This window comes from Sphaeramia orbicularis, chromosome 21, assembly GCF_902148855.1.
Source record: "Sphaeramia orbicularis chromosome 21, fSphaOr1.1, whole genome shotgun sequence".
In the NCBI taxonomy this organism is placed as follows: domain Eukaryota; kingdom Metazoa; phylum Chordata; class Actinopteri; order Kurtiformes; family Apogonidae; genus Sphaeramia; species Sphaeramia orbicularis.
This window is the reverse complement of record NC_043977.1, coordinates 22,873,152-22,901,101: the sequence shown is the minus strand read 5'-3', so window position 1 is coordinate 22,901,101 and position 27,950 is coordinate 22,873,152. Positions and strand designations below refer to the sequence as shown.

Here is a 27,950-nt window from a genome sequence, read left to right as displayed (position 1 = left end):
CAAAGGCTGCCATATCTTTTTTGATGTATTAGAGGCACATCAGTGATCTACACTGACTAAAGCTATGTTGCTTCAAACATTAGTGCTCAGAGTTATTGCAGACATATTGTACTTAAACTTAAACTTCAAAATGTTAGGAAAAGATCTGTGTTTAGATCAGCATGCTAAAACATGCTGGTAGTTACGTGGTTACTGAACAAAATGTAGAGTAACTTGAGCTGCATATAAAGTCACAGAGCACCTGCCAGACAGTTGGATTTTTTTCCTCCTTTTTCATGGCGTGTTAGTGTTGGTGCATTTACTTGTAATTCGAGGATGAGACTCCGTGGACGGAGCTTCGGCTGCTGCTCAGACTCTTCTCCAACACCAGAACATCCTGTCCATGTTCCTTCAGACGCACCGTGTTGGCCTCCACATCCTGCACAAACACACAGGAAATTTAAAGCAATGACACAAGACACAATTTCAGAACATTAATGTCAATAAACTGCAGGGTTGTTTGTAGTAAGACGTGTGTATTTATGACTGTGTTCATGAATATGAGCTGGATTTTCATCAGAGAAGCAGATAATTTATCCCTTCTGTTTTTTGCAGGATGTTGTGAGTTTTACTGCAGATTGAAAGAAATATATTTACACACAAAACTGACATTTTTCATATGTCAGGAAAGAAAAATTAACACAACTATCAGCCTTTTCTGTACAATGTAATGCTGTGTTATAATATTATTTGATACTGTCTTGCTTTGCCTGTTGCTCATGTCACTCTTTTAGGATTTTACTCTGTTATTCCTGCTTTTCCTGTGCAAATTTATTGTTGTTTTACTGGATGACTCATCATCTGGCCATGGTAAAACGGCTGAAAATTAGCAATGACACTGAAGTGCTCTGTCCCTGACTAAATAAACACATTAACAAATAAAAAGCAACACAATAAACATATAACGATAGAAGTAAAAATCATAAGACCTTAAGGATACATCATCATAAAACACATGAGATCTGATTAAAAAAGCAAAACATTTCAGTTGCAATGAAAAAGTACAGCACCACTTATGACGTAAAAGTGTAATTAAAGTAATAAAAACAATTGTTAAACATGTACTATCTCTACTCCATCACCATATTATAATGCAGTTTTTAGGTTTATTTCTAATGTTCTGGATATTGCTACTTTTTATAGTATGTTCTGACATGTTTTAGTATCATATCATTATCTTGCAACAGATTCTATCATGTATATCCTATTTTTAAGTGTTTACATTCTGCTGCTTCTCAATCACAACAAGAAATATACGATAAAAACAAAACTCCCAAAACCCAATGCTTCCTTCATATTGAACCCAGCATAACACAAGTTTATTATCCACATATTTCCTGTTTTTTTTTTTTTTTTTAAATACTGTTGAATTACCTTTATGGCTGCATTACTGTGTATTTTCCAGCAGAGGGCAGCAGTATTTTTACTGTGAACACACACTCACCCTGAGGATCCTGTTGAAATCCTCCTTGTCCACTCTTAAGAAGTGACAGTTGTCCTCTCTCAGGACGATGGAGGCGGCACGGGGGGCGTCGTTGACGAGAGCGAGCTTCCCGAAGTCGTCTCCTTCGTGAAGAGTGCAAACAACACCCTGTGAAAATCAACACCCTCATCAAACACCAGCCAAGGAATAAACATCAGCTTGCTGCTTTCACAAATACTACAGTCTCAAGTGGTATAATACCTACTTTTCCATAAATGACAACATTGACTGAGCCCTTCAGAATAATGTACCATGATGTGCCCTCCTCCCCTTGATTGAACACTGCGAGAGAAAACAAACAAGAGACAATTTAGCATCCACATGAATGCAACAGCATATTAGGACCATTTTGGAGAAAAAATAAGCATTTTCCTTGTAAATATATGCAGTATATGATATAGACACAGGATCTTATCTTTCCTCACTGGTTTAGATGTGAGTGCTGTAGCAAAAATGGTTTAAGTTACTATAAAATGGATAATTAATGAATGCCATAATTTCACATAGTAAACGAGTAATTCATATTTTGACAAGAGCTTGAATGAGAGATGTATCTGCAATAAATTTTCATTTGTAATTTTATGGCTAAAAGAGAACATTATATAGAACACCTAAACCAGGGGCCAGTACATTTTCCAAACTAAAGAGCAATTTTCGTCCCAAAAGAGAAGAAAAAAAAAAATCTATCCAGAAAACAAAAAAATATAGAACCATCTCTTTTTTACCACAAGGTATTTACTCTTCTGCAGTGTATTTATTTGGTACTTTAACATAACAATAATATAATGTACTGTGCATTTATCGCATTATAGAACTACAATAAAGATAAGGGCCAAGATTTTTATTATTTTAATTGGGATCAATATTGTCAAGACACTAAACTGACTGATTGTTTAATGGGTAGGGAAGGGGTGCCAGCTATAAATAAATACACATTGAGATTGTGCTACTGAGTTTGGCCTTTATGAACGATTTGACAATTAATATTTTTGCTGATCACAAAATAAATAAATAAATAAATAAATAAATAAAATTCTGTGTATTTCTTTGCACATTTTTACAAATGTCAGAATGGCTTAAGGTCTACAACAATGATTTGAAAAAAGCAACAATACGGATTATTTCTATATGTTTAATATGTTTTTTGGACAAAGTTGTATGGAGCCACTGGAGGCTGAAGAACCATAGCTCTGGTTCAGGAGTTGTGGGTTACAGAGCCCTGACATAGCCCAAGACCAGGTCAGGACCAAGACCACAGCAGGCTGAGACCGAGACCAGATTAAAGACACAACAAGAGTTTAATGAGAAATAAACGTTTCTAATATTACAGATTGATACTGTATGAGGGGTGAGATAGTTCCCTTTGTCAGTGAGTATCAGAATGAGGCAGACTGTGGAAAAATGAGTCAAGATTCAGCAAAAACTATTACAGCTAAAAGAAGTGTTTTTTAATCCCTTTTTTTCCAAACCACAGTAATGACTATGACAAACTGAGGTTTCTTATGCATTGTAGGTTAGCAGATGTAGCCTGCCATATCACACTTAAAGATAATATTACAGATGTCTGAAATCTGAAGCAGACGGATGACGGACTCTAATGGACTTAAGAATGTTTTTCATAACAAGCAGTCATCGAGTTCTCACAGCATGATGGCTGGATGACGTGTGTAATGTAACCACAGCCCACTACAGATACAATAAACCTACCTGTATATGTGTTGATGTAAAAAGAGCTACAATAGACGAAAACACTGAAATGACTTAAATAGATAATGTTAATGCATGTGTATTTGGTATGAGAACACCATCTGTGCTATGGTTATGTTTAAGCACAGTGACACATGTAATATATGAGCTTATAATGTCATAAATAACCCCTTAAATACTTTATGTTGTGTATTATTGTTGAATTATTTGTTGTTGTTGTTGTTGTTGTTGTTGTTGTTGAGCAACAATATTTTACTGGAAAAAATGACCTTTTCTGAGTTTTGTCTTACAGCTTTATGACTTAGGATACTCCATTATTTCATTTAATTGTATTGTTCATGTAATCTCAGAAACTCTGTGTTTTTATTGAAATATCAAGCTTCTCTTTCATCTGATTCATGTACCTACAATGGTCCTAATAGATATTTTTTTACATTTTAGTTTAATCTAATCTAACAGTAATATTAACCATCTATTCCATCAGGTTTTCATATAAAACTCAGGGTCATGTTTCCTTTTTTTCATTTCTTTACTTACATACTGTTCCGGCTTTTGCGTGGGACTCAAAGATCAGCACTCCTGCCAGTTCCCTCTTTACCTGTGCAAGCAGGAAAGACAGATGCGTAACCCAGCCTGATCAATAAGATGTTCTACTTTCTGCTGCAACAAGGAGAAACCAAAAACTGTGCACCCAAATATCTGCGCACTGTTGGAGAAGCATATGTTTTCTGAAGTCTTCCTGCAGTCTCACAGATGCCTCAGAAGTGCATTTCTTGGACATCCATGCATAGTTTTTAATTTGAGTTGCAGAACATGTAATTAAGTCATCCCCCTAATCTTTGTGAATCTTGGTGATAATATCAGAGATTAATATAATTGGTGATAAAAATAAAGGCCTGACACTTGAAAAAATGTCTGTGATTATTGTCAGGTCTCCTGCAGGTATACTGGGGACCAGATTCTGAGGACTAACACCTTTTCATCTGCCCATTTTTGTGAACTGATAACCTGCAATCTGTAGAAGTATACCTGTACCCAAATTAAAGTGCGGCTTTACCCTCATCATCTACCTCCAGCCACTGCTTCTGAAAATTACTTAAAAGTCAGAAACAGGCTGAGATGGAGGTGACCAGTGTGTGGATGTGAGACAGGAGTAGTTCAGGGACATCAGTATAATAGGGAATTAGAAGACACTCATTTAGACCAGTATGAGGTGCTGAAAGGGTTAGTTTGAGTTTTTCTTCTGGTTTAAGACCTAATAAATATCTGTCAAAATTCATTTACCTTTAGAATATTTTTTGTGCTTTTTCTTGCAGTCATATATTTTTTTCCTACTGTGAACAGAGGCCCTGAAGTGCTCTTAAATCTACCAAAGTTCCCTGACAAGACAGTGCACTTGTGCAGCCTGTTTTGTTGTGTTATTATGATGCTTTACTATATCATTTCAGACAGCAAGGAGGCAGTTACACAAGGAAACAAATCTCTGCTCTTGTGAGTCTGGTGGTTCTCAACAGAGCAATAAAGCAGCGTCAGTTCCGTTCGGAAATGAACAATGTTTGGCAGAATTTGAGCAAAAGAACAAATGTGACTAGACACTGTAACAGTGACTTCTTATCTACAAATTTCACAAGGTAGAGTTATACTAAAACAATATGGAAAGCACAATTCTACATCATGAAATAAATGGAAAGGCTCAAAAGGGGAGTTAAAAACGGTAACTTTTACATGTTTCTCAGTTTTTATGTGCATTAACCCCAGCATTGTTTCTGTGTAATGCTCAAAAAGTCCTCACATCTGCTTTAACATTTCAAATATGATGAAGGGCAGATGGGTTCATGACGTCTCCCTAATCTAATAAATGTATGTGATCATCACTCTCATGCATGCACACTGCAAAAAAAGGCCAGTACAAAAATAAGCAAATTTAACTCATTATTGGATATAAATGTCTTATTTTAAGTAAAATTATGTGCCAGTGCAGTAAGAAAATAGCACTTATCAACTTTTCTTAAAATAAGAAAATATATCTAAGGATTATGAATGCTAAAATAAAATTCTTATTTTAAGCAGAATATACTTGTTTCAAGTCTTATATACATATATATTTGTTTTGTTATGAATATTGCTTAAGATAAATTGTAATATCTAAGATGAAAATTCATGGAACAAGTCAAATAATCTTAGCAAGATTATGTCTCAATAAGTAAGTAAGTAATTAAGTAAGTAAGTAAATAAATAAACAAATAAATAAATAAGGATCTTTTTAGATAAATATTCCAAATTCAAGTCAGTTCATCTAAGTCAGATATTCCTTTTTTGCAGTGTATTCATCAGAATGTTCTTCCAAATGTGACAAAAAACCTTGAATCAGTGTGTACTCACAGTGGTGGACAGGTGAGATAACGCTTTTATGTGAAGCAGCTCCTCATAAATAATCTCCAAATCATCTGTGGTTCTCTCTGATGGACTATAAACAGAAAATATGTCAAATACATCATGACTGCATTACTTTATTTAACATTACTGCTTCACTGGATCAGAGACCTACTGTTTTCTGAGAATCATCCTCATGTGGGCGTCCGGCCCAATCTGTGAGAGGAGGAGCAGCGTGTCCTGCAGCTCCTCTTGGCTCTCCTTGCACTCTTCCTCGCTGGGTAAAGGAGCGTCCTCCTGTTCGTCATCCAGGAAGCGGTAGAAAAGGTACTTGTCCTGAAAGTTCAGCTCCTGGTCCACTGCAGAACAGTAACACAACATGGGCATCCAGGCTTAAAATGTGAAATCTCTGCCTCCCACATTCATGCATGCAGACACACACATCAAACAGACTCTCACCATGGTTGAGAACACCTTCTTCCAGCAGCACCTGCCACATGCCTACAGCCTGAATGCGGGAGTGGATGTACGAGCTCTGCTGCATCTGCCAGTCGACCAGTTCTGTTCCCACACAACATTGTCTGGGAAAAACAGCAGCGTATATAAGTTAAATTAATCCTCTGGCCTAAAAACTGTCAGAAAACACCTGACTCTCCACATACTGCACAGATTATTACCCCATGCTCCGAAGGGGAGGCAAGGGTACTGTTTTTGGTTTGGTTTGTTTGTTTGTTAACACTCTAGCAGCAAAACTATTGGTTGAGTTCATACCAAACTGGGTTTATAGATTGCCAGTGACCTAGAATAGATGTTTTATATTTTGGGAAAAGTAGGTCAAAGTTCCAATTTTTGATGAATTCTTAAAATCTTTTTTTTTTTTCCATTTACTTATAATAGGCAAAATTTCAAATGTCTATAAAACACATCAATTTCATTTCAATTTACTTCAAACTTGGCGCATATATAACTGATATGCTAACATTCAGCACATGCATAGACATGATGACATTAACTTGATTGATGTCTAAATAAGCTACAATACATGCGAGGGGTGGGGTTTGCTGTGCCTGGCACCGCTTGTTTTGTCTGAAAGAGACAAAAAAAATATCAGCTAAAACAGAGATATTTCATTAACCCTTTCATGCATAGTGGTCACTACAGTGGACATCTATTCTACAGCTGTTCTCTTATATATTTATGGATTTTGTTGTTTTAGTTCCATATCAGCCAACACAGTGGATGCTTATGCACCATCCAATACACTGCAATTAGTAGTAGTAGTAGTAGTAATTTATTCGTTCATTTAACAGAACATGATATATACATACAAACAGTTTGGATTTCTATATTAAACATGGGTGAAAAGGCATAGGCTGAAGCAGCAGCTTATTTATGCCTTCCCTATTTACAAGAAGAAAAGTTGCAGAAACAAAACAAGATAACAAGATGGCACAGTTTTAAACAATCATATAATAAAACAAATAATAAAGACTAAGCAAAATCTTAGATTCATTCTGATAATTGGCTTATTTTATCCTAATAATAATTCATACCATTACTGTAACTTTGCTGTTCTTGATAAACCTGATGTGCTCTAATATGTTTGAGTGTAAATCAGTTGCTTGTTATTGTTACTAGACTGTAATCAACAGGAGTTTTTTTTTTATAAACAAAAAGTTTTTTTTTGTATATTATCTCCATGAAGTGTGTAATAATTAGTATTAGAGTATGATAAAATGTCAGAAAACATCAGATTAGCCACATTAAAGATGTTTTTATTTCATAGTTTTCACACAGTATGTCAGTAAATACATGTTTCTTTGCTTGAGCGGACATTTTTGGAACTCCATGAAAAATAGGTTTATAAGATAATTTTCATGCTTAAAGAGGAATAAAAACACTCAGGAAAAAAAAAATCTTGATTAAGGTTCTCATTAATTCATGCATGAAAGGGTTAATTAAAGCTGCAGTAGTTTTAGTTATTCAGTATATCATAATTCAATTAAACTAAAAGGACATGAGACTTCTGCATCGACTCCTTCACTGTGTGTCAGGAAGAAAACCTATCGCTTGATGCCCTGATTTTGACGTTTTCACAAAACTAGGAGGGTTAAATACATGACTGACAGCTGTAGTTACCAATCACTGATCAGTGACCTGGATGTGACTCTCCATAACATTTCCATAACAGCATGAAATGACTTCAGCTCATCTATCTACACTCAGGTCCATATGTATCTGGGCTTGCATTGACACCACTTTGGACCTCATATTGAACAAACACAATATTTAAAATCATCTCCAGCAGAAAAAATTCTCCCCGAAAGTAATAAAATAGAAGTAGTTCTTTGACTTTATGGGGTTCCCTCCGGCAAAAACAATTTTCTGATGATTTGTTTGTCACTGACAACAAGTCACAAAATAAATTTAATCAGAATCAGACAGCAGTCATATTTGCTGAGAAACATGTTTATTTATGTTGCCAGATTAAATCAAAATGTGTGGTAACAAAAGACATCTGGATGTATTTTTATCAGTTAAAAGCTTATATATTATATTTTCTTAGAAGTTTGTGAAAGAGTAGAATAATGAGTGTGAACACCACTGTACTTTTGTGTCTTGTAAATTTCCAGGAAGTTATAAACAAAGAATATAACATTCATTGTGCAAGTATCTTCTTTTAACATATTTCTGGACAATGCAGATCAGAAAAGCTTTTAGGATTTAGTTTTTGAAACATTAGCTGTAAACATAATCAAAAGTAATAAAATATCATACTATAATTTACTTTGATAAGGTAATTAAAGTCTCTGGAAATACATCAGGGCTTTGTTATTTTTTCTCAATACAATAGTTTCAACGACTCTGCCGATGGTTTTACACTAAGAAACTGAACCAGGGTCAATGTATATGCTGATGATGTGATACTATGTTATTACAGTTGAAATATAAGGTACTTTACTACACTGATTATATGATAATATGTTCTTACAGATACATCGTTACTCATACTACACTACACACAAATGCCTCCGGAAGTTGAATATTACACTCTGAAAATGACCAATAATTACATTTTTCATTCTGTCTTGTAGTAACTCCTCATAATCTTGCACTATTCTCTAAATAAAGTTCATTTGTTTCCCTAATAAACAACAAAACATGATAAGGTAATTAAAATATTTGCTTCACTAATTACATTTTAACTGTTTAATCTACTGTGTCCTCCTCAACACTGATGAAACATCACTAAATACATTGTGATTTCAAATCATCATATTTACTTCACTTTATTTTACTTTTTCCTTCTCCACCTCCATGACTTTCACACATCCACCAACCTGTACGTTTTCAGATGGTACTTCCTGTCCCTGATCATGTGTGGCGCCCTGGAAAGAATGGCATTTCGGATGATCTTCCCCGCTCGGAGGATCTTCTCTGAGGGTACCTGACGGCATAAAAAGGGGTTGGCACAGCGGCAGTCGAGTTAAATATCAGCATAAAACAACAAAGTCCTGCTGAGAACCTGACACATGAACAGGCGCTGCCATTAGGAGGTGAAGGCGTTTTACTACCTGAGAAATGCATTTAGGGTGAGGTTTGGCTGGGCTTTCAATGAATGACTTCTGCAAAATAAAATGAAATGGGAAATAAGTGGAGTAGAAATTAAATACATGATGGATGGATGGCAATGACACATGAGTTTGACTTTAAAAAACACATAAAAAAACTGGATAAAATTAAAGTTTGGCATTATGTAACAACATCTTCTGAACCATTAAGAGGCTGTAAAATGTCTAACAAGTCACCTTTTCACTCATTGCAGGCCACTTCACATCCTCTTCAAAGTCACACTGTATGATTCACACTTGATATTGCTTGTTATTATTAATTTTATCATTTTTATTAGTTTTAAGATGATATCCTTTGACCAGAGGTACTTAAATCGGAGTCAGATATAGTGTATAACTGTGTGTAAGTGTTTTAGTTCTGCCGTGTCCACTGGCTGAGCTGTAGGGCTTTGACATTTAAAATGCATTCTGTATACTTCACAGAGCAGAAAACTGTAACTCATGCATTTATGTGAAGGCTTTATTCATCATTTATTCAACAGAAAATTAGTCCATGCAGTCGCCAAAGAAGTACTGACTTCTATATGTTAAAGAACACAAGTAAAGCTGTGTTTGTTTGTTTGTTTGTTGCATAATGTAAAAAGGAGCCTATAGACTTTACATAACAGAACAATCATGTAGCCATGTTGAGACTCTGTCACTCCACAGGAACAAAAGCACAGGACAAAATAAATCAGCAGCGGAGGCATGTTTTTAACGCAATGGGCAGGAAACGACAACAGGAGAAAGGTGGGACAGGAACTGGAATTGATGGAGACCAGTCAGCTGGTTTATATTTAGAGCCACTTAAAACAAACTTGACATTCTGTACTCATTTCCATCCTCTTTTTGGAGAGGTGGGTGACATAAAGGAAGCAGTTACATAAAGAAACATGTTTATTTAACCTATTTGAAAAGCTAATGAATGGCTACTGCTGTGAGATTTGAAGTTCATGTATGTTTTATTTCACAAATTCATCTCCTGAGACTTTGAATGCCCACAATGCCTGACAAATAGACTAGAAAATAAGACAAAGTAAAGGATAGCATGGTGGAACAGTCACAACATCACCCTGATCTCACCATTAAAATAATAATAATAATATATAGTCATGTCTAAAGGTTTATGGAGTTACACAAATGCATTATTAGTCTTTGAAACCTATAACCTAAAAAACCAAACCAAAGTTGTGTCATTCCCAAAACTTTTGGCTATGACTGTTGAATACTGGAGGGAATTGAGATGGTCCATGCATTTATTTGGAAGCAAGCAATTTGTAGACAGAAGACTAACGCTCATGTAAACGCATGTATTATATACATTTCAAATGCTGTTAATGACAAATGAATCACATCTAAGGCAAGGATGTATTTGTGCCGTTCCTAAACATTTTAGCCGTGACTGTATTTTTGTAACAGTCATGATGACAATTATGTCTTTTTTCATCATGTCCAGTGTTAAACCTTGTGTCAGCCCTTTGCCTGACCCTCTTTTATCGCTCTATGTTGTTTTTGTGCCTGAACTAAACAGACCATTAGCTATGACATTGTCACAATGTAAACCCAACAGTCATGTGGTATTTTATAGCATCTGCAGATTTCATGCATATGTGCCCTTTAGGGACATATTGATCTGCATAATCACCCTATTCTCATATGCAATTGCTTTTTCTTCATTAGTTCTCACTAATACACTGCATATATTTTTGTATATGTTGTATATATAAAGTGTGTTTTCTATTATAGTTTGTGCTTCTTCATTTTAATACATAATAGCTGTGAATAAAAACACAAGCACATAGTTTATAAGATAACACTGACACAAAGTCTATGTCAGGCGGAAAGAAAAAAAAAAGAAATCCACAGACCTTTCATTTTTAGTTACATTTAATGATATAAAATGAATTCTGCACAAAACATTACACGTATCAGGTTAAACAACATAATAAATGTACCTTATTCTGATGTTTGGAGACTGAAACAAATGCGTTGTTGCTGATATTTTCTTTGTCAGGCATTCCTGAGTGGAAAAAGAGGAAACATTTATGAAGTGACTTCAGATAATATAGTGGGAGAAAGTAAAAAGCAAGACAGTACAAATAAAAGACCCATGTTTTTTGTTTTTTGTTTTACTCGCCCAGAGAAAAGGTCCCTACGGGTCCAAGTGTTGGAAAAATGATTGTAAATCCAGTTTAACACCAAGTTATCCTGAGCAAACACAAAAGGCTGCACCAAATGTACCAGTGAGAGGTAAAAGAATCTTAAAAATATACAGTTAAGGCGTGTTTGTTCATGCTATTATACTCTGGTGTTGAGACAAAGTAAAAAGCACTGTTGAAGAATCATTTTTCCAGTTTTTATCCCATCTGAACCTTGCAGAGGGTTTGTTAGAGGGGTGTGGTTACTTCTCAGGGTTAAGAGCTTTAAGCTTGTACTGTTCCCTCCAGGACAAACAGCGTAATCTGTCAAGGCTGCTCAGTCACAATTGTATCTGCAGGGAAAAACTCTAAAGCTATTCTTGGACATGCTTCTCGGATTGCTGATACCACAAAAACAAAATCCACACAACACACAGAAAATGGAGAATGCTTAGAAATACAACACTAGTGCTTCAGGCAACACTTTAAATAAATATAATAAACAGAACAAACTCTATCTATCTATCTATCTATCTATCTATCTATCTATCTATCTATCTATCTATCTATCTATCTATCTATCTATCTATCTATCTATCTATCTATCTATCTATCTATCTATCTATCTATCTATCTATCTATCTATCTAAATTATACATGCTTTTAAAGTACATGTAAACATCATTTTCCTGCAAACGCTGGGGAAAAACGTAACTGAGCTGCTTTTACATAAACAGACCACCAGGATATAAAAAAAAAACCTACAACAACAAAAAAACACCTATTAAATTCAGTTTTACATAAATGATGTCCTGCTGATACAAGCCTCATTTCTGCCAACATTATACGGGTGTTTTTTGGCACACACTAATACACAAGCCATATAATGACTGCCTCGTTATAAGCTGCAGGATTTGTGTCACTTTATGGTAAAGAAAATCTCATTTTTGGCTCCTGGAGTCACATGTACATCAAAGAGGACTGTACATTTCTATATATACATGCCGTGAGTCTGAATGGGAGCTTGTTTACTGTTGTTTTGAGGAGTTAACACATGTGTCCATCATTTTCTTTGTGATGTTGTTAAAGTGGTCCACGTGACAACACACCACTCATTATAGTGTCACATCATCAGGACTTGAGTCTATTCACTAAAAAATAAATCCAAGGTTACACTTTATCAGGAAAAAATATCACATTCAGAGAGACTTATATGAGTGATATGAGCAACGTGTTGTTTGCTGCTTTAAACGGGTCTCAGGTGGTGTAGTAGTGAATGCGTGACAGGAGTAAATGAAACAATGCTGACTTAAAAGCTCCATCTGTTAACGCCAAAGTGCTGTTGAAGTGCAGTGTTGTTGCAACTAAGAAAACTATTTAAAACATGTTTAATTCATGTTTTGCATGTAGCCACTGTAGAATACCACTAAGCTGTCATACAGGAGAGTGCATCAGCCTCCAGCTGCTTGATGCATGTGTAATTTCTGTCTTGGTGCACTCATGTATAGAGTACTGTAAATCCCCGAAGTACTCTACAGTATTTTACAAAAATACACTCAGTCTTGGTCTTACACTGGAGTTCCCACTCGCATAACTGTGCTGAATCCTTAAGTACAAACAAAATAAATAAATAAATGAAAATAGCTCGTTTAAATGTTAGAGTCTAAATTTGTGAAAGGACATGATTTATTTTAATTGACTGCACAAAATGATTTTCTAAACAGAGACATAAAAACAAAATTGGACCATGTTTTCATTCAGTTTCTGTTCAGTTATCATGATTTCACACAGCAAATATGACAGTTTCAAAAGAGCAGCAGGTCTACAGACGAAGCAATGTGTCACAAATACCTGCGTCATATACAGTAAATCTGTCTCTATATATTTAGAAATACATAGCAACAAACAGTAAAAAAAAAAAAAAAAAGTGACTGCCCGTGCGCTGGCAGATTCTGGATTTTCTGTCTGTATGCTGCTGTTCATCATTTTTATGGTACATGACTTTGCAGCAATTTAAGTGTTCTGTCAGAGCAAAGCTAAGTCAATATTGAGTTAAGTTGCAATAGAAAAGCATAAACATCAGCTGTTCCCACAACGCTGGGAGTCAGGCATTCGAAGATAAGAATCCAGGACATAGAGTCCTCACAAAAAACAAAAGCGGAAATTTTCATAAAGTGAACAGAGGAACTCACCAAGACAATGAAACAAGATTAAACAGTTGAACTGAACTTGTTAAATCACAGTTTGCAGAGAAATATGAAATGGTTGATTTCCTACTGTTAAACACATACAATATAAGAAGGATGTGAACATTAATAAAGGTTTTATAACACTATAAATAATAGGGTTCTGGGAACTGTTGGTCATTTTAAGGGGTTTGAGAGAATTTTAGGGTATGTCAGGATTTGGAGTTATATGAACATGTTAAAAAAAACCAAAAAACAATACTTTTCTAATCTAGGGCCAAAACCTTTTATTGTGTAATTACAATTAGTAGTTATGTGCTAAATTGGTTACATTTACTTATAGACCCTTACGGAGACCATCAGCTCACCTAAGAATGAGTCCAATTATTGTTATTCTAATTATTGCTTCACACTCTCTCGTTGTTGGTTGTGACGTTTCCTGCTAAAGGAACCAATATTAATCACCATCATGTTTGGGTTGTAGAGCCTTGGTATCTGGTTTCCATTTCAGAAATATCTTGATAAAATTACTCACAAAGTTAAAAACTTAAAACACCTAAAGTTGACGTGGAAAAATCAAGTTGCAAGTGATGGAATTGGATTTTTGGCAACATTCTGCAACCCATCCTTCTGTACGTGTCCTCAACTAGATGACATTGCTCAGCACATATTTGCACAACTTTTTCAAATGATTTCAAAGCTGTTTATTGCATAAAGTTGAGCTTTGAGGAGAATATGGGATCACCAATGAGGTTTCCAGTCGGTGATCCAGCCAAAATTCTAGTTTTCAGCTTTGCATTTTTTCAGACTGAATCATTTTTTTTCTTTTAGGTATTGAAAGTCATCTGAATTTTAATCACTTAGAATTTATTGAACTAAAACGCTGGCATAATATGTTGTTAATGCATATCTCTGTATAACTGTGATTTCAGATTTAGAATCAAAGTACTTGATTCAGGTAAAATCATATATTTTTATCCTGGCAGCAAAATCATTCTTGACTGGTTTAATTAATAAAGAGTATTTTTCTATTGACAGTCCTGCAAATATTAGACATCTGTTGGCAACTGTTGTGTTTAAACATTTAGTGAACCTGCAGAATATTTTATGCTTAATTCATGGACAATTATGCTAAAAATCAAGATTTATTTAGATAAAAAGAGTGCTTTCAATTAAGGGAAAATATGCCCTAAGTTATGATTAATACAGTTAAAATAATTATAACTGGGAAAATGTGAAGCGTAAAATGTGCGACACACTGTCTTTAATTGTGATATAAACAGAAACAGTCATAATTTAATACTTACTGTCTGTGCTACAACCACTTTCCATCACACCATACGGAGGAGCGAGGAGTCCAGCCATGCACTGATGATATTTCTGTAAAAAATAAAGAAAACACAGGAACAAATGAGTCCCTAAATAATGCAGATTTTGATCGAAACCACACCTAAAACATTAACCTGCATCTCTTACTGCATTGTACTTTAATCATAAAAAAACATGACCTTAAAGACACCAGCACCTCAGTCCTTCTGACGTACAATTATTCAGGTCAGAGGAAGTTAATGTACAACAACCCAACGCAAACGCTGACATTTACATTTTTTAAAAAGCACTTAAAACTCTAAAATGACTGATATTTAATAGTCTGTTTCCATATATAAAAGAAACTAGAGCAGATTAAGCTCTAAGTCAAAACTCAACCCTCCAGTCACTGCACCTTATGCAACATCTCTGGTAGGTTCTCACTGGGAATCTTTACCGCACGGCATCCCTCTTACCCTCCCCACAAACTGACCCCAAACCTCCACCCTCAGAAAAAAAGAAAAAAAAGCACTCATCTGACATCACTAGACTGCAGGCTGTGAGAACAAGAACAGAGAGCTTGGAGTATCTGCTGATATTTTCTTCTCATTAGTCCTGACATGCAGAATGAATAAATGCTTCAGTGACTAATAATCACTGGATAAACTGTTAATAAGAGGGAAGAAGAGTGGGTGTAATGAATTATTATGAAAATGTCCTGGATATTAACCCTAAAGACCTCAACAACCACCAGGGACCATAGTCATCTACTGATCTAAAATGTTCATTATATATAGGTAAAATACAGTTTCTCAGCTTTTCACTGGTATCAGATGTGTCTTTCCTGGACATTTAGAAGCTCCGTAGGGAATGTGAAAACACCATTATGATCTCCAATATTGATTCACCAGTAAAGTCATGTAGTATGATAAATGACAGTGGTTGTAGCTGCTTGTTTCTATAGTTCATGACATATTTTGCTGAAAAAATGCACTATTTTTGCAGTTTTCACTGTTTTGATATAATAACCTAAATTTACTCTGGGCTTTTATGAATATCTACATGATCAGCAAATTCCATGAAGGAAAACACCTGATTTATACTAGAAAATGCACAATGTAGAGTCTACATTGTGCATTTTCTACAACATTAAAACCAAACAACAAAAACATTTACATAAAAAGAAAGGAAAACATTCAAAAAAGAGGGGGATAAAGTTCAATTTATAGTCTCCCACCCCCTTACCCAATCCTCCTACCTACCCTAAATTCCCATGTCAGATCCCATGAGTAACTCAAAAATCCGACAGATAACAGACTAAATTCTGACTAAGCATTAAGATTAAACACTGACAAAATTTTACTTGGAAATCACCACAAAAATAGTTCTGTCTTTAACTGTTAAGAATAAAATTATTCAAATGCTTCATTTTAAGTTACACTGTTTTCTAATGTAAAACCCTAGATGATGAACCTTCTCATCCACTTTCAAGAACCAGTGCAGATATCTTGGTATTCTACTAGATGACTCTTTCTTCCTTGTGCTTCATATACATCAACAGGGGAAACTGGGTTCTTCTTTTAAAATTCTCCTTTAGTTTTTCCTTTGAAGCTCAAAAAGGAGACTTGTAACAACTTTTTGGCAATGTGATTTACATACACACATCAAAACAGGACACCGTCTATCATGAATTATGTAAGTATTTAAGTGTTCAATTTTAAAGACTATAATTCTGAGAAAGACCTACACAAGACTCTGCTTTCATCTGGTCAGCATCTGTTAAAAATGTATGGGTAGTTACAGTCTAAAGTCCTAAGATTTATTTTTACTCTCAGTACCTAAGGTCATTACTGAACTGGGGGAAAAAGCATTTAATTATGCTGCTTTCACTGCTTATAACAAGTTACAAAATGGCCTCATTAAATGCAGTCAGTATCATTTTAACTCACTTGTAGACAGAAACTGTACTATACTGTAGATGTTTTGCTAGATTCACTTGACTTTTGATGAACATTTGTTGATTATACTGACGTATTGTCTTGCTAATATGATATTCGCATGTATGCTTGTATATACACTGTACAGACATTTTTAAAAAACTTTGCAAATAAGTAGGGCTGTCAAAATTAATGGGTTAACATGGATTAATCCATCATCATGATTAATCTGATTAAAAACTTTAATGCAATTGACCCATCTGCAGCACAGAATGACTCTGAACATCTCTGCTAACACATTTTGGGTAGTTTGTCCAAGTAAAGCTAGCGTCACGCATGCGCAAATGGGCAGTTGATCGGGTAGTGACAGGCAGCAGAACCAACCCATAAAGATAGAAGACACTAAACAGCACGCTGGCCTTCTCAAAAATAATATGTGATTAATATAGATTAACCCATAAAGACCCAAACATCCACCAGAGATCAAATTATCTACTGATCTAAACTGTTTAATAACTGTTCATCCATTAATCCTTTCAATCCATGTAAATAATTGGTGTAAAATACAGTTTTTCCATCTTTTCATGGTCATCAGATATGACCCATTTGGACCTTCAGAGGCTCCGTAGTTACCATGGAAACACCATCATCTTCTGCAACACTGATTCACCAGTAAAACCCATGGAGTTGGTTCAATGACAGTAGATGGTTGGTTTATGTTCAGTTAATGATATATTTTACTAAAAAAGTCAGTTTTTTCTGTTTTTTATATAACAACCCTCAACTTTAATCGGAGATTTGATGAACATCTACATGATCAGTGAATTAAAAATAAGAAAATAGATTATTTTCACTGAAAAAATGCAAAATGCAGAGGATAATATTATAATAAAATGGTGATAAATCATTTAGGAAAGGTTAAATAGAGAGAAAAATTGATTTGGGAACTGACACAAAAGTTACACTGGGTCTTTATGGGTCAAAAATGAATGATATTTAATCATGATTTATTGAAATTAATCCACAGCAACCCTGTGATTACTCTGATTGATAATTGTAATCGTTTGACAGCACTACAAATAAGTAAAGATACTTCCATTTGATAATAACTACAGTAATTAATATGTTTCAGCTACAAGTTCTTTGATTCTAACTGATGCAGTGAGTGGCATCTTATTTCTTAAACAACCATCTGTTTGTTAGAGAACATAAAGACTGACTGTGCTCTACAGTGACAGTGAAGAGAGGCAGATGTAGTGATTACCCATCATGCCTAGTGCCTACAGTACAAGCCTGTGGGGCAGTGTTATGATCTGGGGTTAATTCAGTCGGTCAGGTCTGAGTTCAACAACGTAATGAATACCTGAATATACTGGAAAGCAAGATTTGAACTGTTTTTTTGTTTTTTTTTTTAAATTTGTTTGTTTTTTTTAAGTCTCTGATGGTATGGGTATATTCCAAGATGGCAATCCCATGATTCAAAAGGATCAGATTGTGAAAGAGATGTTCAGGGAGCATGGGATATTGGTGATCTTTGGGATGTGGAGACTTCACATAGTGGTTTGACTCTTCCTTTATCAATAAAACATCAAAAATTAATGCAACAATGGATGGAAATAAATGTTCTAGCATTCATTGTGACATTGCATAAGCGCATTACCATTGCATAACATAAACAATGCCTGGCTGTCCAACAAAATAATGTGTGTGACCTTTTTTTATTAACTGAACAGTGTATGTAATACATACATTATTGCTGCAACTGTGTCTAAACCTTGTTAATTTTTCTGCAACTTGTCTTGCTCAGGATGTTCTTATATCAACATTTTTTGTTTTTTTTATCTCAGTCAAACTTTCCCAGTATAATAACAACTCACATACATATTTGCTAAATATTTGTTACTCGAAAAAATAATTGCCTAGAATTTTAAACTAAAACCGGATTACTATTCTATTTTTTTATGTTAGGTAAGGGCTGGGAATAACACATAACATGGCACATTTTTGACATAATGTGCTACATAATTTTAATTCCCTTTCCAATAATTGCAACGTGCATGTACAAATCCATAGTAAGTAGAAGCCAGAAATAGGACAGTGTAACATTTAATCTGCTTTGCTCGCAAAGATGAAAAAATAGAAAAAGGTTAGCATGTATTGTTTACAGGCTTAGCAACTGATCAGCTTATTCTACCTCAGATTTGTAGTTTATACTGTTTGTCATGTTTTTCTATGATTTCTTCCTCTTTCCTTCAAAAGCACAAATCAACCTTCATTTACTCATCAATATTGACTGATGCAAACATTTTTATTGTGTTTACATTTCCGTTCATATTGTCCAACCCTGTTTTACATTAGGTTTATTTGTCAGAAGGCATGTTCTTCTTAATGTGGTATAAGATGAAGTCACGGAGGAAGTAGAGCACAGCTACAATCACCGTGCCCTGCAGCATCATAGATGTTATGTAATGGTCAACATACTGCACACATGCACTATAAATGTCACGTATATTTTCATGACACCGCAGCACAAAGAGGTCAATCCAACCAGAGCCAATGAGCCATGAAGAAATGTTGCCTACACACTGCGTGACAACATACAGAGTAGAACTAGAACATAATGCGAAAGTAAGTAGGCTCCAACATGCTGAAGAAAAACATCACGAGAAAGGAGATAAAGTGAGTGGTTTAACTATTTATCCAGTAGAGGGTTCGGGATTCATTTGTGGTAAGAGATGAGTAAAAACCTAATTATGTTCCCCAGCAGTTTTAGGTCAATAAAAAGCTGATTGAGGACCACTTAGTGACTCCGATTCTCTTTACCTTCCTATCTTCTAGTCAGTGGAGACCAAATGAAAGCCATGACTCTAGAGCCATTTGTTCCAGGATCTAATGTTCTCTCAGAGGTCATGTTTTAAATCCAATTCAACCCTCTGAAGCCAGATAATCACTTTACCAACCCTTTAGGGGCGTACAGCTTTTTTTCCACTATTAAGAAGTCATTTATGTCTCGGTGACCTCAGTCTTCTGAAGCAAAAATGAGGGTTTGATTTGCTGCTTTCATGAATGATAGCGATTAACATCAACACCACGCTGTAAAAAACTGTGGTTTCTGTAATCTGAGCCTTGAAACAGCAGATTATATGCGCAGATTAAATTATTCAGAGTTAATCAATACAAGGACACACAGCAAAACAAGTCACTTATCTGTCTTTGCTGACAATTAACGGATTAGGGAAGAGCACTTAAAGTGAGCAGCACATGAACAAATGAACTGAGCTCCTCTGAGCCGGTTAGTCAGCATCCCTGAGGGGCGGAGGGGTGGGGGGGGGTGGGAGTGTTGTTTAAGAGGAAGATTAGAACTGCTGTCAGGTGGGTAAAAGGTACTCAGTTTCTATTTTGTGAGTAATGACTCCTGTGACTCAAAATATACCACATTTACAACAGTCTGGGGTTTAGCTGCTGTTTTTAGAAAGTGTAAACCAATTTGTCTTTTAATGGAAACATCTTATTTTTTATTGTCTAATGTTTTTCCATGTTGTCTTTGTTTATGGGTTGTGACATGGTTCCTGTCATTGTGCAAGTTCAGAGATTACTCATGAAACAAAACAACAACATGGATGGTAAGCAACTGGCAGATAAGAGTTAATGTCAGGTTACTAAAAGACGTAAAACATTTAGGACTCTTGTGTCAGTACCAATCTTCAATATCTTAATGGCAAATTAAGTCTAAACTAGAAAAGCACTCGGAGAGCGCAGACCTCCGCCAAGCGCAAAAATTCCCCACATAATCGGTGATACAAATCCTACATTTATTTTTTAAAATAAAATCCGCCTTCTGGATCAGATCTGGATCAGCCTTTGAAATGTGATAGAGGACCCCATTGTCAATTCCTGAGTTAAATTTCATGAGTTTTGGTCAATAATTAAGCGAGATATTGGGAAATGAAAATTTTGGCCCCATTTACCACAATGTTAACGAAAATTTCAAAGTGATCCAGAATCCAGGATTTCTTCCAGATCATCCCCAAAAGTTAATCATTTCTTCCTTATCCCATTTCCAACAAACACTGAAAATTTCATCAAAATCTGTCCATAACTTTTTGAGTTATGTTGCACACTAACGGACAGACAAACAAACAAACCCTGGCAAAAACATAACCTCCTTGGCGGAGGTAACAAGTGGTGCCAGACACAACAAACCCCACCCCCTGCATAAATTGTAGCTTATTTTGGCATCAATCCAGCTGATGTATGTCTATGTATGTGGTGATGTCATCATATCAATTCCCTCTACATATGTGCCAAGTTTGAAGTAAATTGAAACAAAATTGCTGTTTTTATAGACATTTGAAATTTTGCCCATTATCAGTAAATGGAAGATTCTTTTTTTTTTAATTCACACAAAATTTTAACTTTGACCTACCTCTCCCAAAATGTAACCACATCTATTCTGGGTCACTGGAAATCTGTAAACCCAATTTGGTAGGCTATTAATTCAACCAAGAGTTGTGCTGCTACAGACATGTGAAATTGCACTCATTATAAGTAAATGGGGGAAAAAAAGATTTTAAAAATTCATAAAAAATTTGAACTTTGACCTACTTTTCCCAAAATGTAATTAGATCTATTCTGGGTCACTGGCAATCTATTAACCCAATTTGATATGAATTCAACCAATGTTTTTTTCCTGCTAGAATGTTAACAAACAAACCAAACCAAAAACAATACCCCTTGCCTCCCCTTTTTTTTTTTTTTTTTTGGGGGGGGGGGGGGGGTTTACAACAAATAATGAGTAAAAAAAAAAAAAAAAAAAAAGAAGTACACAGCACACATGCACAGATTAGTAAAATCTTTGTTAATGATGTTATGTTTACAAGTAACTTGGAGTCATGGTTAGGATAGGGTGCTAAAACGTAGAACAAAAACGTACAGAGCACTGAAGAAAATAGGTTCATATTTTTATGTTAAAATACTGCTTTGAATGTGTAAAAATGCAGATGATGATTAATATTTGTAACATAATGTGTAATATACATAGCGCAAGAAAAAAAAAAGTGCCACACTACTATTTCTCTGGACAACTTTTAGCTTTTCTTTCATTATGGATTCATTTTGATAAGCCTGTGTATTCTTACAATATTTACTTCCATTAGTTTTTGGTCACATAATGTTGCTGAACCTACAGTAGACCAGACCAACTGAGGCAACCCCAGATCACAACACTCCCCCCACTGGCTTGTACTGTAAGGCCCTAGGCATGATGGGTAATCACTCCATCCATCACTCTGGAACAGGGTTGATCTGAACTCATCAGACCACATGACCTTTTAACACTGAAACACAGCCCATTTTTTATGTTCTCTACAAACTGATAGTTGTTTAAGAAATGAGAAGCTACTCACTGCATCCGTTAAATCGTTTACACCTAAAACATATTAATCACTGCGATAATTATCCAATGGAGGGCTGTGTAGTTTTGTATTTGTTATCATTTAGAATCAACATCAAACAGGTCTGAATGATACCCAACCTTATTCATCCATAACATTAAATTAATAACCATTAAATTAAACATAAGTAAGAAAGTTTACTAGTTAGTGTCGACGATAAAATTAAAATTGTAAATACAGTGGGAACATTTTTTTTTTTTTTTTAAATCCAAAATTGTCTTTTGTTGATACACAAACTCCAATATTTACATCAGTGTTTCATGCCCTAATACAACAGTGAGTGGTTCAGATTTGTGCAGTTACGTCATGTATTCTGTCACTATATATGACAATAATACTGTAAGAGGCTCTATGTTCTTATCATTTTTATCTCCATTTGTTAAAGGACAATGTACCAGCATATGCTTTATAGAATGAGTTATTTCTACAGATCTACTTCAGTGTATCATCTTGTTACATGTGGATAACAACTGTAAATCCATATGATCTAAACCTTATTGGACAAGGTCATGAAACTGTGACTCAGAAACACATACACACAGAGGTTTGATAAGCAGTTTACAGTTTGTTATGTAAATAAACTAATGCAATCGCAAAAATGGATTAGACTTTGCTGCAGTAACTGTTTTAATTGGCTGAAATGTGTTTTAGAAATGACCAGAATAGGACTCGTGATGTTTGAAGGGATGTGATCACGCAAGTAAAAGAGTAAAAGTCTAATCCAATCACATCCAGACGCTTTAAATGAAAGTTAACTCTATAGATTTAGATTTTTCAGACAGACTTTGACCCCGAGGGTGGCTAAAAGGGTCACTTCAACACAATTAACTCTGACAGAAAATCTGTCATTTCCAGGCAGCAGAAACTCTGAAGTGAACCTGCTAATTTCATTTCCATCACTGTTACTGGGTTTGTCTTCAAGAGTCTTATATTTTCTTAACTAATGGCATTCTTAACAAAATTCTAAATTGTTAAACCAGGCAGTGTTATCATACCCTTATGCAACATTAACATATTTGTTGCTACTTTGTACTTTTGTGTTATGTATTTGTTTTGGACTGTTATGACGTCTAATTTTCCTCCAGTAAGTAAAACAGTCAATTAACTAAACTAACTACACATTAATATTACAATGATAAACATCAGATCCTGATTCAAAGCACAATGAATGAAAGGTCAAACTGAATAATAATCAGAGTGCACAGTTAGATCTGAGTGCACTAAGGTATGATTCTGCATTCATCATTGAACAGCTTTTATCTCTGTATAAATGGGGAGTTTATGTCTGCAATAACAGATGTTCTGTATTCCTCCAGTGAAGCTCGGTCAACTGTTGTGCTCATCTGCTCTGATACACTGACTTCAGTGTTCACAGCAGCAGGAGACCTCAAAAACATCTTAAACTCTGAGCTACTACACTGAGAGAATTATTTGTGTGAAATATGGTGGTGTAAAATGATTACTGGGTTGAATATACAGCATGCATCTCATGTATTCAGTGTGAATGGATGCACTTAAAGAGTCAGCTGATGAGTTCATCTGTGCCATAATATTAGATACATATCTCAGTTCCAACTCCTCAGTCTTTCATGCTTGAGCAGATTATTGCATTGTGAGCATCACTGTGCATGAATGCACTCTTGAATTTTGAATAATTCACCCCCCAGATTACATAACCTACAAAGTGCAAGATGTCCTCAAAGCATTCTCTGATTATTCTGAACTCTTTCCGGGCAGACACACTTCAGGCTACTCTGGGGAACAATTGGGGGAAGACCCTCCCATGAGGTTCACTTCACTTCAGCGCTGTTACATTTCTCTCCAAACAGAAACAGCTAGAGAACTAAAAACTACATTTCCCCACTTTGAATCATCCTTTTTGAATCAAATATGTTCACTTTATGACACTTAAAGCACAAATTCTGGAGATAGAGATAGTGTTAAAACATTAGCAAATGCAATTCTGCAAAAAATTCAATCAACTGATAATATAGTCCTATTAAACAAAGGCAGTGCATTGCTTAAAAAGTTTAGCAAACATTACCTAAAGATGCTACCAGCGTCCCATGTATGTGCTTAGCCTATAGCTGTTATTGAGTGAAAGATCCTCTGCAGCCTCTTAATCCAGACTGTGAGCATGTAGGTCCAGTGAGTGACACTCTAGTCGTGGGTCATATCGAGCACAGTCCTACAAGATCCAGCAGCTTTGATCCCAGTCTGAGAGTAGAGTGAGCAGACTGTGTCAGCCTGTGAACACAGCCCAGTGCCAGTCAGCTGCTGACTGCTTTACAGCAGCAGTTGCTAGGTGATTACTCAACTCCACTGTCTGAGCACACGGGAGTAACACACTCACTCTCTCTCTCTCTTTCTCTCTCTCTCTCTCTCACTCACTCACTCTCTTGCTCTTTCTCTCTCATGCCCTCTCACTGAATCTTTCCCTCTCTTTTTCTTCTTCTCTCACTCTTTCATTTTCTCTCTCCCTTTCCCTCTCACTACTTCTCTCTTACTCACTCTCTTATCTCTCTCTCTCACTCTCTTCTTTTCTCACTCTCTCTCTTTTCTCTCACTCCCACCAACTCTCTCTCTCTCTCTCTCTCTCACACTCTATACATCTGTCTGTCTGTCTACCTCTCTCTCTCTCTCTCTCTCTCTCTAATATGACCACATAAAACAGTTGCTCATTTTCATCCCAGCATGAACACTGATGATAAACAAGCGGACATATCAAAATAAATTGCGATAACATCCCTTCTGCCTCTATTAACTTTAAACTCCTCTATGACATATTTCCCTCTGAGGACCACCCATACAGAATTTAGTTAAACTTGTAACTTTTTCAGCTTTTATTCTTTGTACAATGCTAAATTCATCATCCAGTATCCTGTCACTGACTGAGCTCCTTCCTTTCAAGGACAGAGACCAGATGGTGCCTTATCTCTGACCTTGTTACTTATCAAAACCACAAGACAGCTGCATTTTCAACTAAGAAACTAAGCATATTAGTGAGGGGTTGTTTAGACAGAAGCTATTGATACAAATACATCACACACGCGCATGTGACAAACACATATATCCTTATCTTGTAAATCTGGATTTGGATGCAAACTAGTCTGACTCACAGATTTCAGTCTCCTCTCCTTCCTCTGTCTGCGTGTTACCACTTTAAATGACCCCCTCAGTATGCAAAACAACAACCTCTGAGCTAGCAACCACTCTCTGAAAATGGAAAGTTTTGGTGATTTGAATCTGTAGTAAAGGGGCTATGTGTTGTATTCCCACTTTCAAATATTAAAAAATGACCTGAAATTATTTTTAGAGTGTTTAGAATGAAGAGCTCCAAACTTCTGCCAAAGATACCAATGTATAGACTGTAGACATATACACTGAATTAATTTACACTAATAATCTGGGGGATTTAGGTGACCACTAGAGGGAGTAGTGAGTCACTCTGCTGATCTCCCATGGAGAGAGAAAACTAATGCCACGGGCCCTTTGACCAAAGCATCAAAAAGTGACCAGATGAGAGCCACTGAAAACAACTTTTGGACTCAAAGAAAGTGATAAATCTAGAAGCACTTTTGTTGTTGTCATCACTGGACGCAGCCCCAAATAAGAAGAATGGAGTTTGATGCTGAAATCACAAAGTTTCTTCTACATAGGTGAGTTTGATTATGAGGCTAAAGAAGGTATAAATTTATCATGTGATGTTATTATCTTTGCTAAGTTAGCCATTTGTTGATCCATGTTCAGATTTAGCTGTGAAAGTTCTGGCCTTGTTTTAGATGATTCCAAACAGACTTTTAGTGCAGCTACTGACAACACAAACTATACTGAAGACGAAGTGATTAGTTGTTGTTGTTTTTTTTTTTTACTGTGGCAGAACTATAATGTAAACTATCAGCTGATGCAGTACATGAAGATTATAAGACAAAATGCTGTCAGAACAACTGGCTCTGACTTTGGATTTGAAGATGAAAACTTGACGACTCCATAATACAGATGTGTGTAAACAATGAGCTTTGTACTTTATTCAGTTAGTGACAGAGTCTGTGGATACATAATGTTGGTGGTTTTGGTAGTCCTGAATATGTTCTGGTATGCAACTTTGCCCTGCTGTTGAGTTTGGAATATCAGTACTACATACAACTACTTTAATGACATAATCAGAATCAGAATCAGAAAGAATACTTTATTAATCCCAGGGGGAAATTATTGGGTGTTACAGTCGCTCCATTCAAGTATAATATAAAGTAGCAGGAACAAATGATCCAATACAACCGAAAAAGAAAAATATATAAATATATTTAAAGCTCTCTCTCTCTCTCTCTACCAAATAAGCTAAGCAACATAATAATGGTAGATGCAATGTTGAAAATACATAGTTAGTTAATACATTCTATTTCAGATCTTAAAGCTCACTAATCTAACCTCCTCATGACCCTGTTGATTGGAAAATTGAAAGAGAAAAAACAAAAATCCGTTGGTTAGTGGGTGTGTAAACAAGGTAGATCATCTGCAATCTCAGGGTGGAGACGTTTAAAGAAAGGCAATGATGCAACAATTCTGAGCGGAAATAACGAAATAAACAGTGTGTTTCATGCAATCTTCCTGCTGTTCGGGTACACATTCTAAAGGAGCTGTGGTCTCAGATGTAGCGTGTTACTCAGACGCTGAACCCCGAGAGCATCCATGTGGCCTTGTTTTTCCAACCCCCCCATGCACCCAATTCTCAGACACCAGAGGCCACGCTGCGTCCCTGCCACTTCCTGTTCATCAGCCTTCTCCACTGGCTGCCCACCAGGCTTCTTTTATGGACTGACGATAGTGACACACGAACCCACCACCCACTGTCTCAGCCCAGCAACCGACAGACACACTTCAGGCAGCATTTAAGCATTAGAAATATGTTACTGACAACATGTACAGTATAAAACTACACTCACAGGTTGTCTGTTCTGTGAAATTTAACCTAAAACATCAAAGCTTCTTGTCACGTGTAGGCTGAAAGGACAGTGAAAGAAATGCCTTACGTCCCTAAAAACACAAATCGCAATGTTGTTGTTTCAGCTTCAGTGCCTATCGGAAGCAGGACACAAAGTGTAGAGCAAATTGATGATCAGGCCATCCAGGCTTTGGGTGTGCTGAGCTCGGCTCATGTCTGCTCTGTTAAACAAACAAGAACACGGCTGCTCATTCTCAGTTACAGAATCCAGCTTCTGTCGACCACCGGGATACATGAAAGCCATCACCATAGTGGATGTAGCAGTGGAGAATAAATATTAAAACTCAATGCATCCATCTACCATCAATAATGCAGTTTGTCATAGTTACTTATAATGTATTGAAACCAAATGGTAGAAGTCTGTTTTTTAAAACATGCATCAATGAATGAATGAATGAATGATTTTTTTTTTCCTGACATAAAAATCTCAATACAACCACCTACCAAGTAAATACCCAAAGCAAATTATCAACAGAGAACAAGCAGTAAAAAAAAAAAAAAACTGTAAATTTATCCTATTATACAAAAGAAATACTTTAAACAATTTTAGTGTTATTTAAAAGGAGTGGAAAGAAGTAAATACCTTATATGCTCAATATCAGCTCTGTACACTGTATAGCATGTTTTATATGAATTAAAACAATCAAATATAAATCAGAAGTATCAAACAGTTAGATCCTTAGACCAAGACCATAGGGCACTGGAGTAGCTTC

The 27,950-nt window shown here is 35.8% G+C and overlaps 1 protein-coding gene across 4 annotated transcripts in view; it reads right to left on the bottom strand.

Moving 5' to 3' along the window:
* Positions 1-27,950, bottom strand: part of rapgef4a (Rap guanine nucleotide exchange factor 4a) — a 59,298-nt gene that overhangs the window by 16,889 nt on the left and 14,459 nt on the right. For 2 of the 4 annotated variants that reach the window (XM_030125414.1, XM_030125417.1), the window contains 11 exons: positions 14,845-14,917; positions 11,169-11,233; positions 9,178-9,228; positions 8,944-9,050; positions 6,062-6,183; positions 5,778-5,961; positions 5,612-5,696; positions 3,767-3,827; positions 1,728-1,804; positions 1,484-1,630; positions 303-418 (listed from right to left, as the gene is read on the bottom strand). In XM_030125414.1, the coding sequence (XP_029981274.1) occupies positions 303-418; positions 1,484-1,630; positions 1,728-1,804; positions 3,767-3,827; positions 5,612-5,696; positions 5,778-5,961; positions 6,062-6,183; positions 8,944-9,050; positions 9,178-9,228; positions 11,169-11,233; positions 14,845-14,917 (1,088 nt within the window). Of the gene's footprint in view, positions 1-302; positions 419-1,483; positions 1,631-1,727; positions 1,805-3,766; positions 3,828-5,611; positions 5,697-5,777; positions 5,962-6,061; positions 6,184-8,943; positions 9,051-9,177; positions 9,229-11,168; positions 11,234-14,844; positions 14,918-24,279; positions 24,566-27,950 lie in introns of those variants that run through there. The other 2 variants (XM_030125416.1, XM_030125415.1) reach the window with 2 other exon arrangements.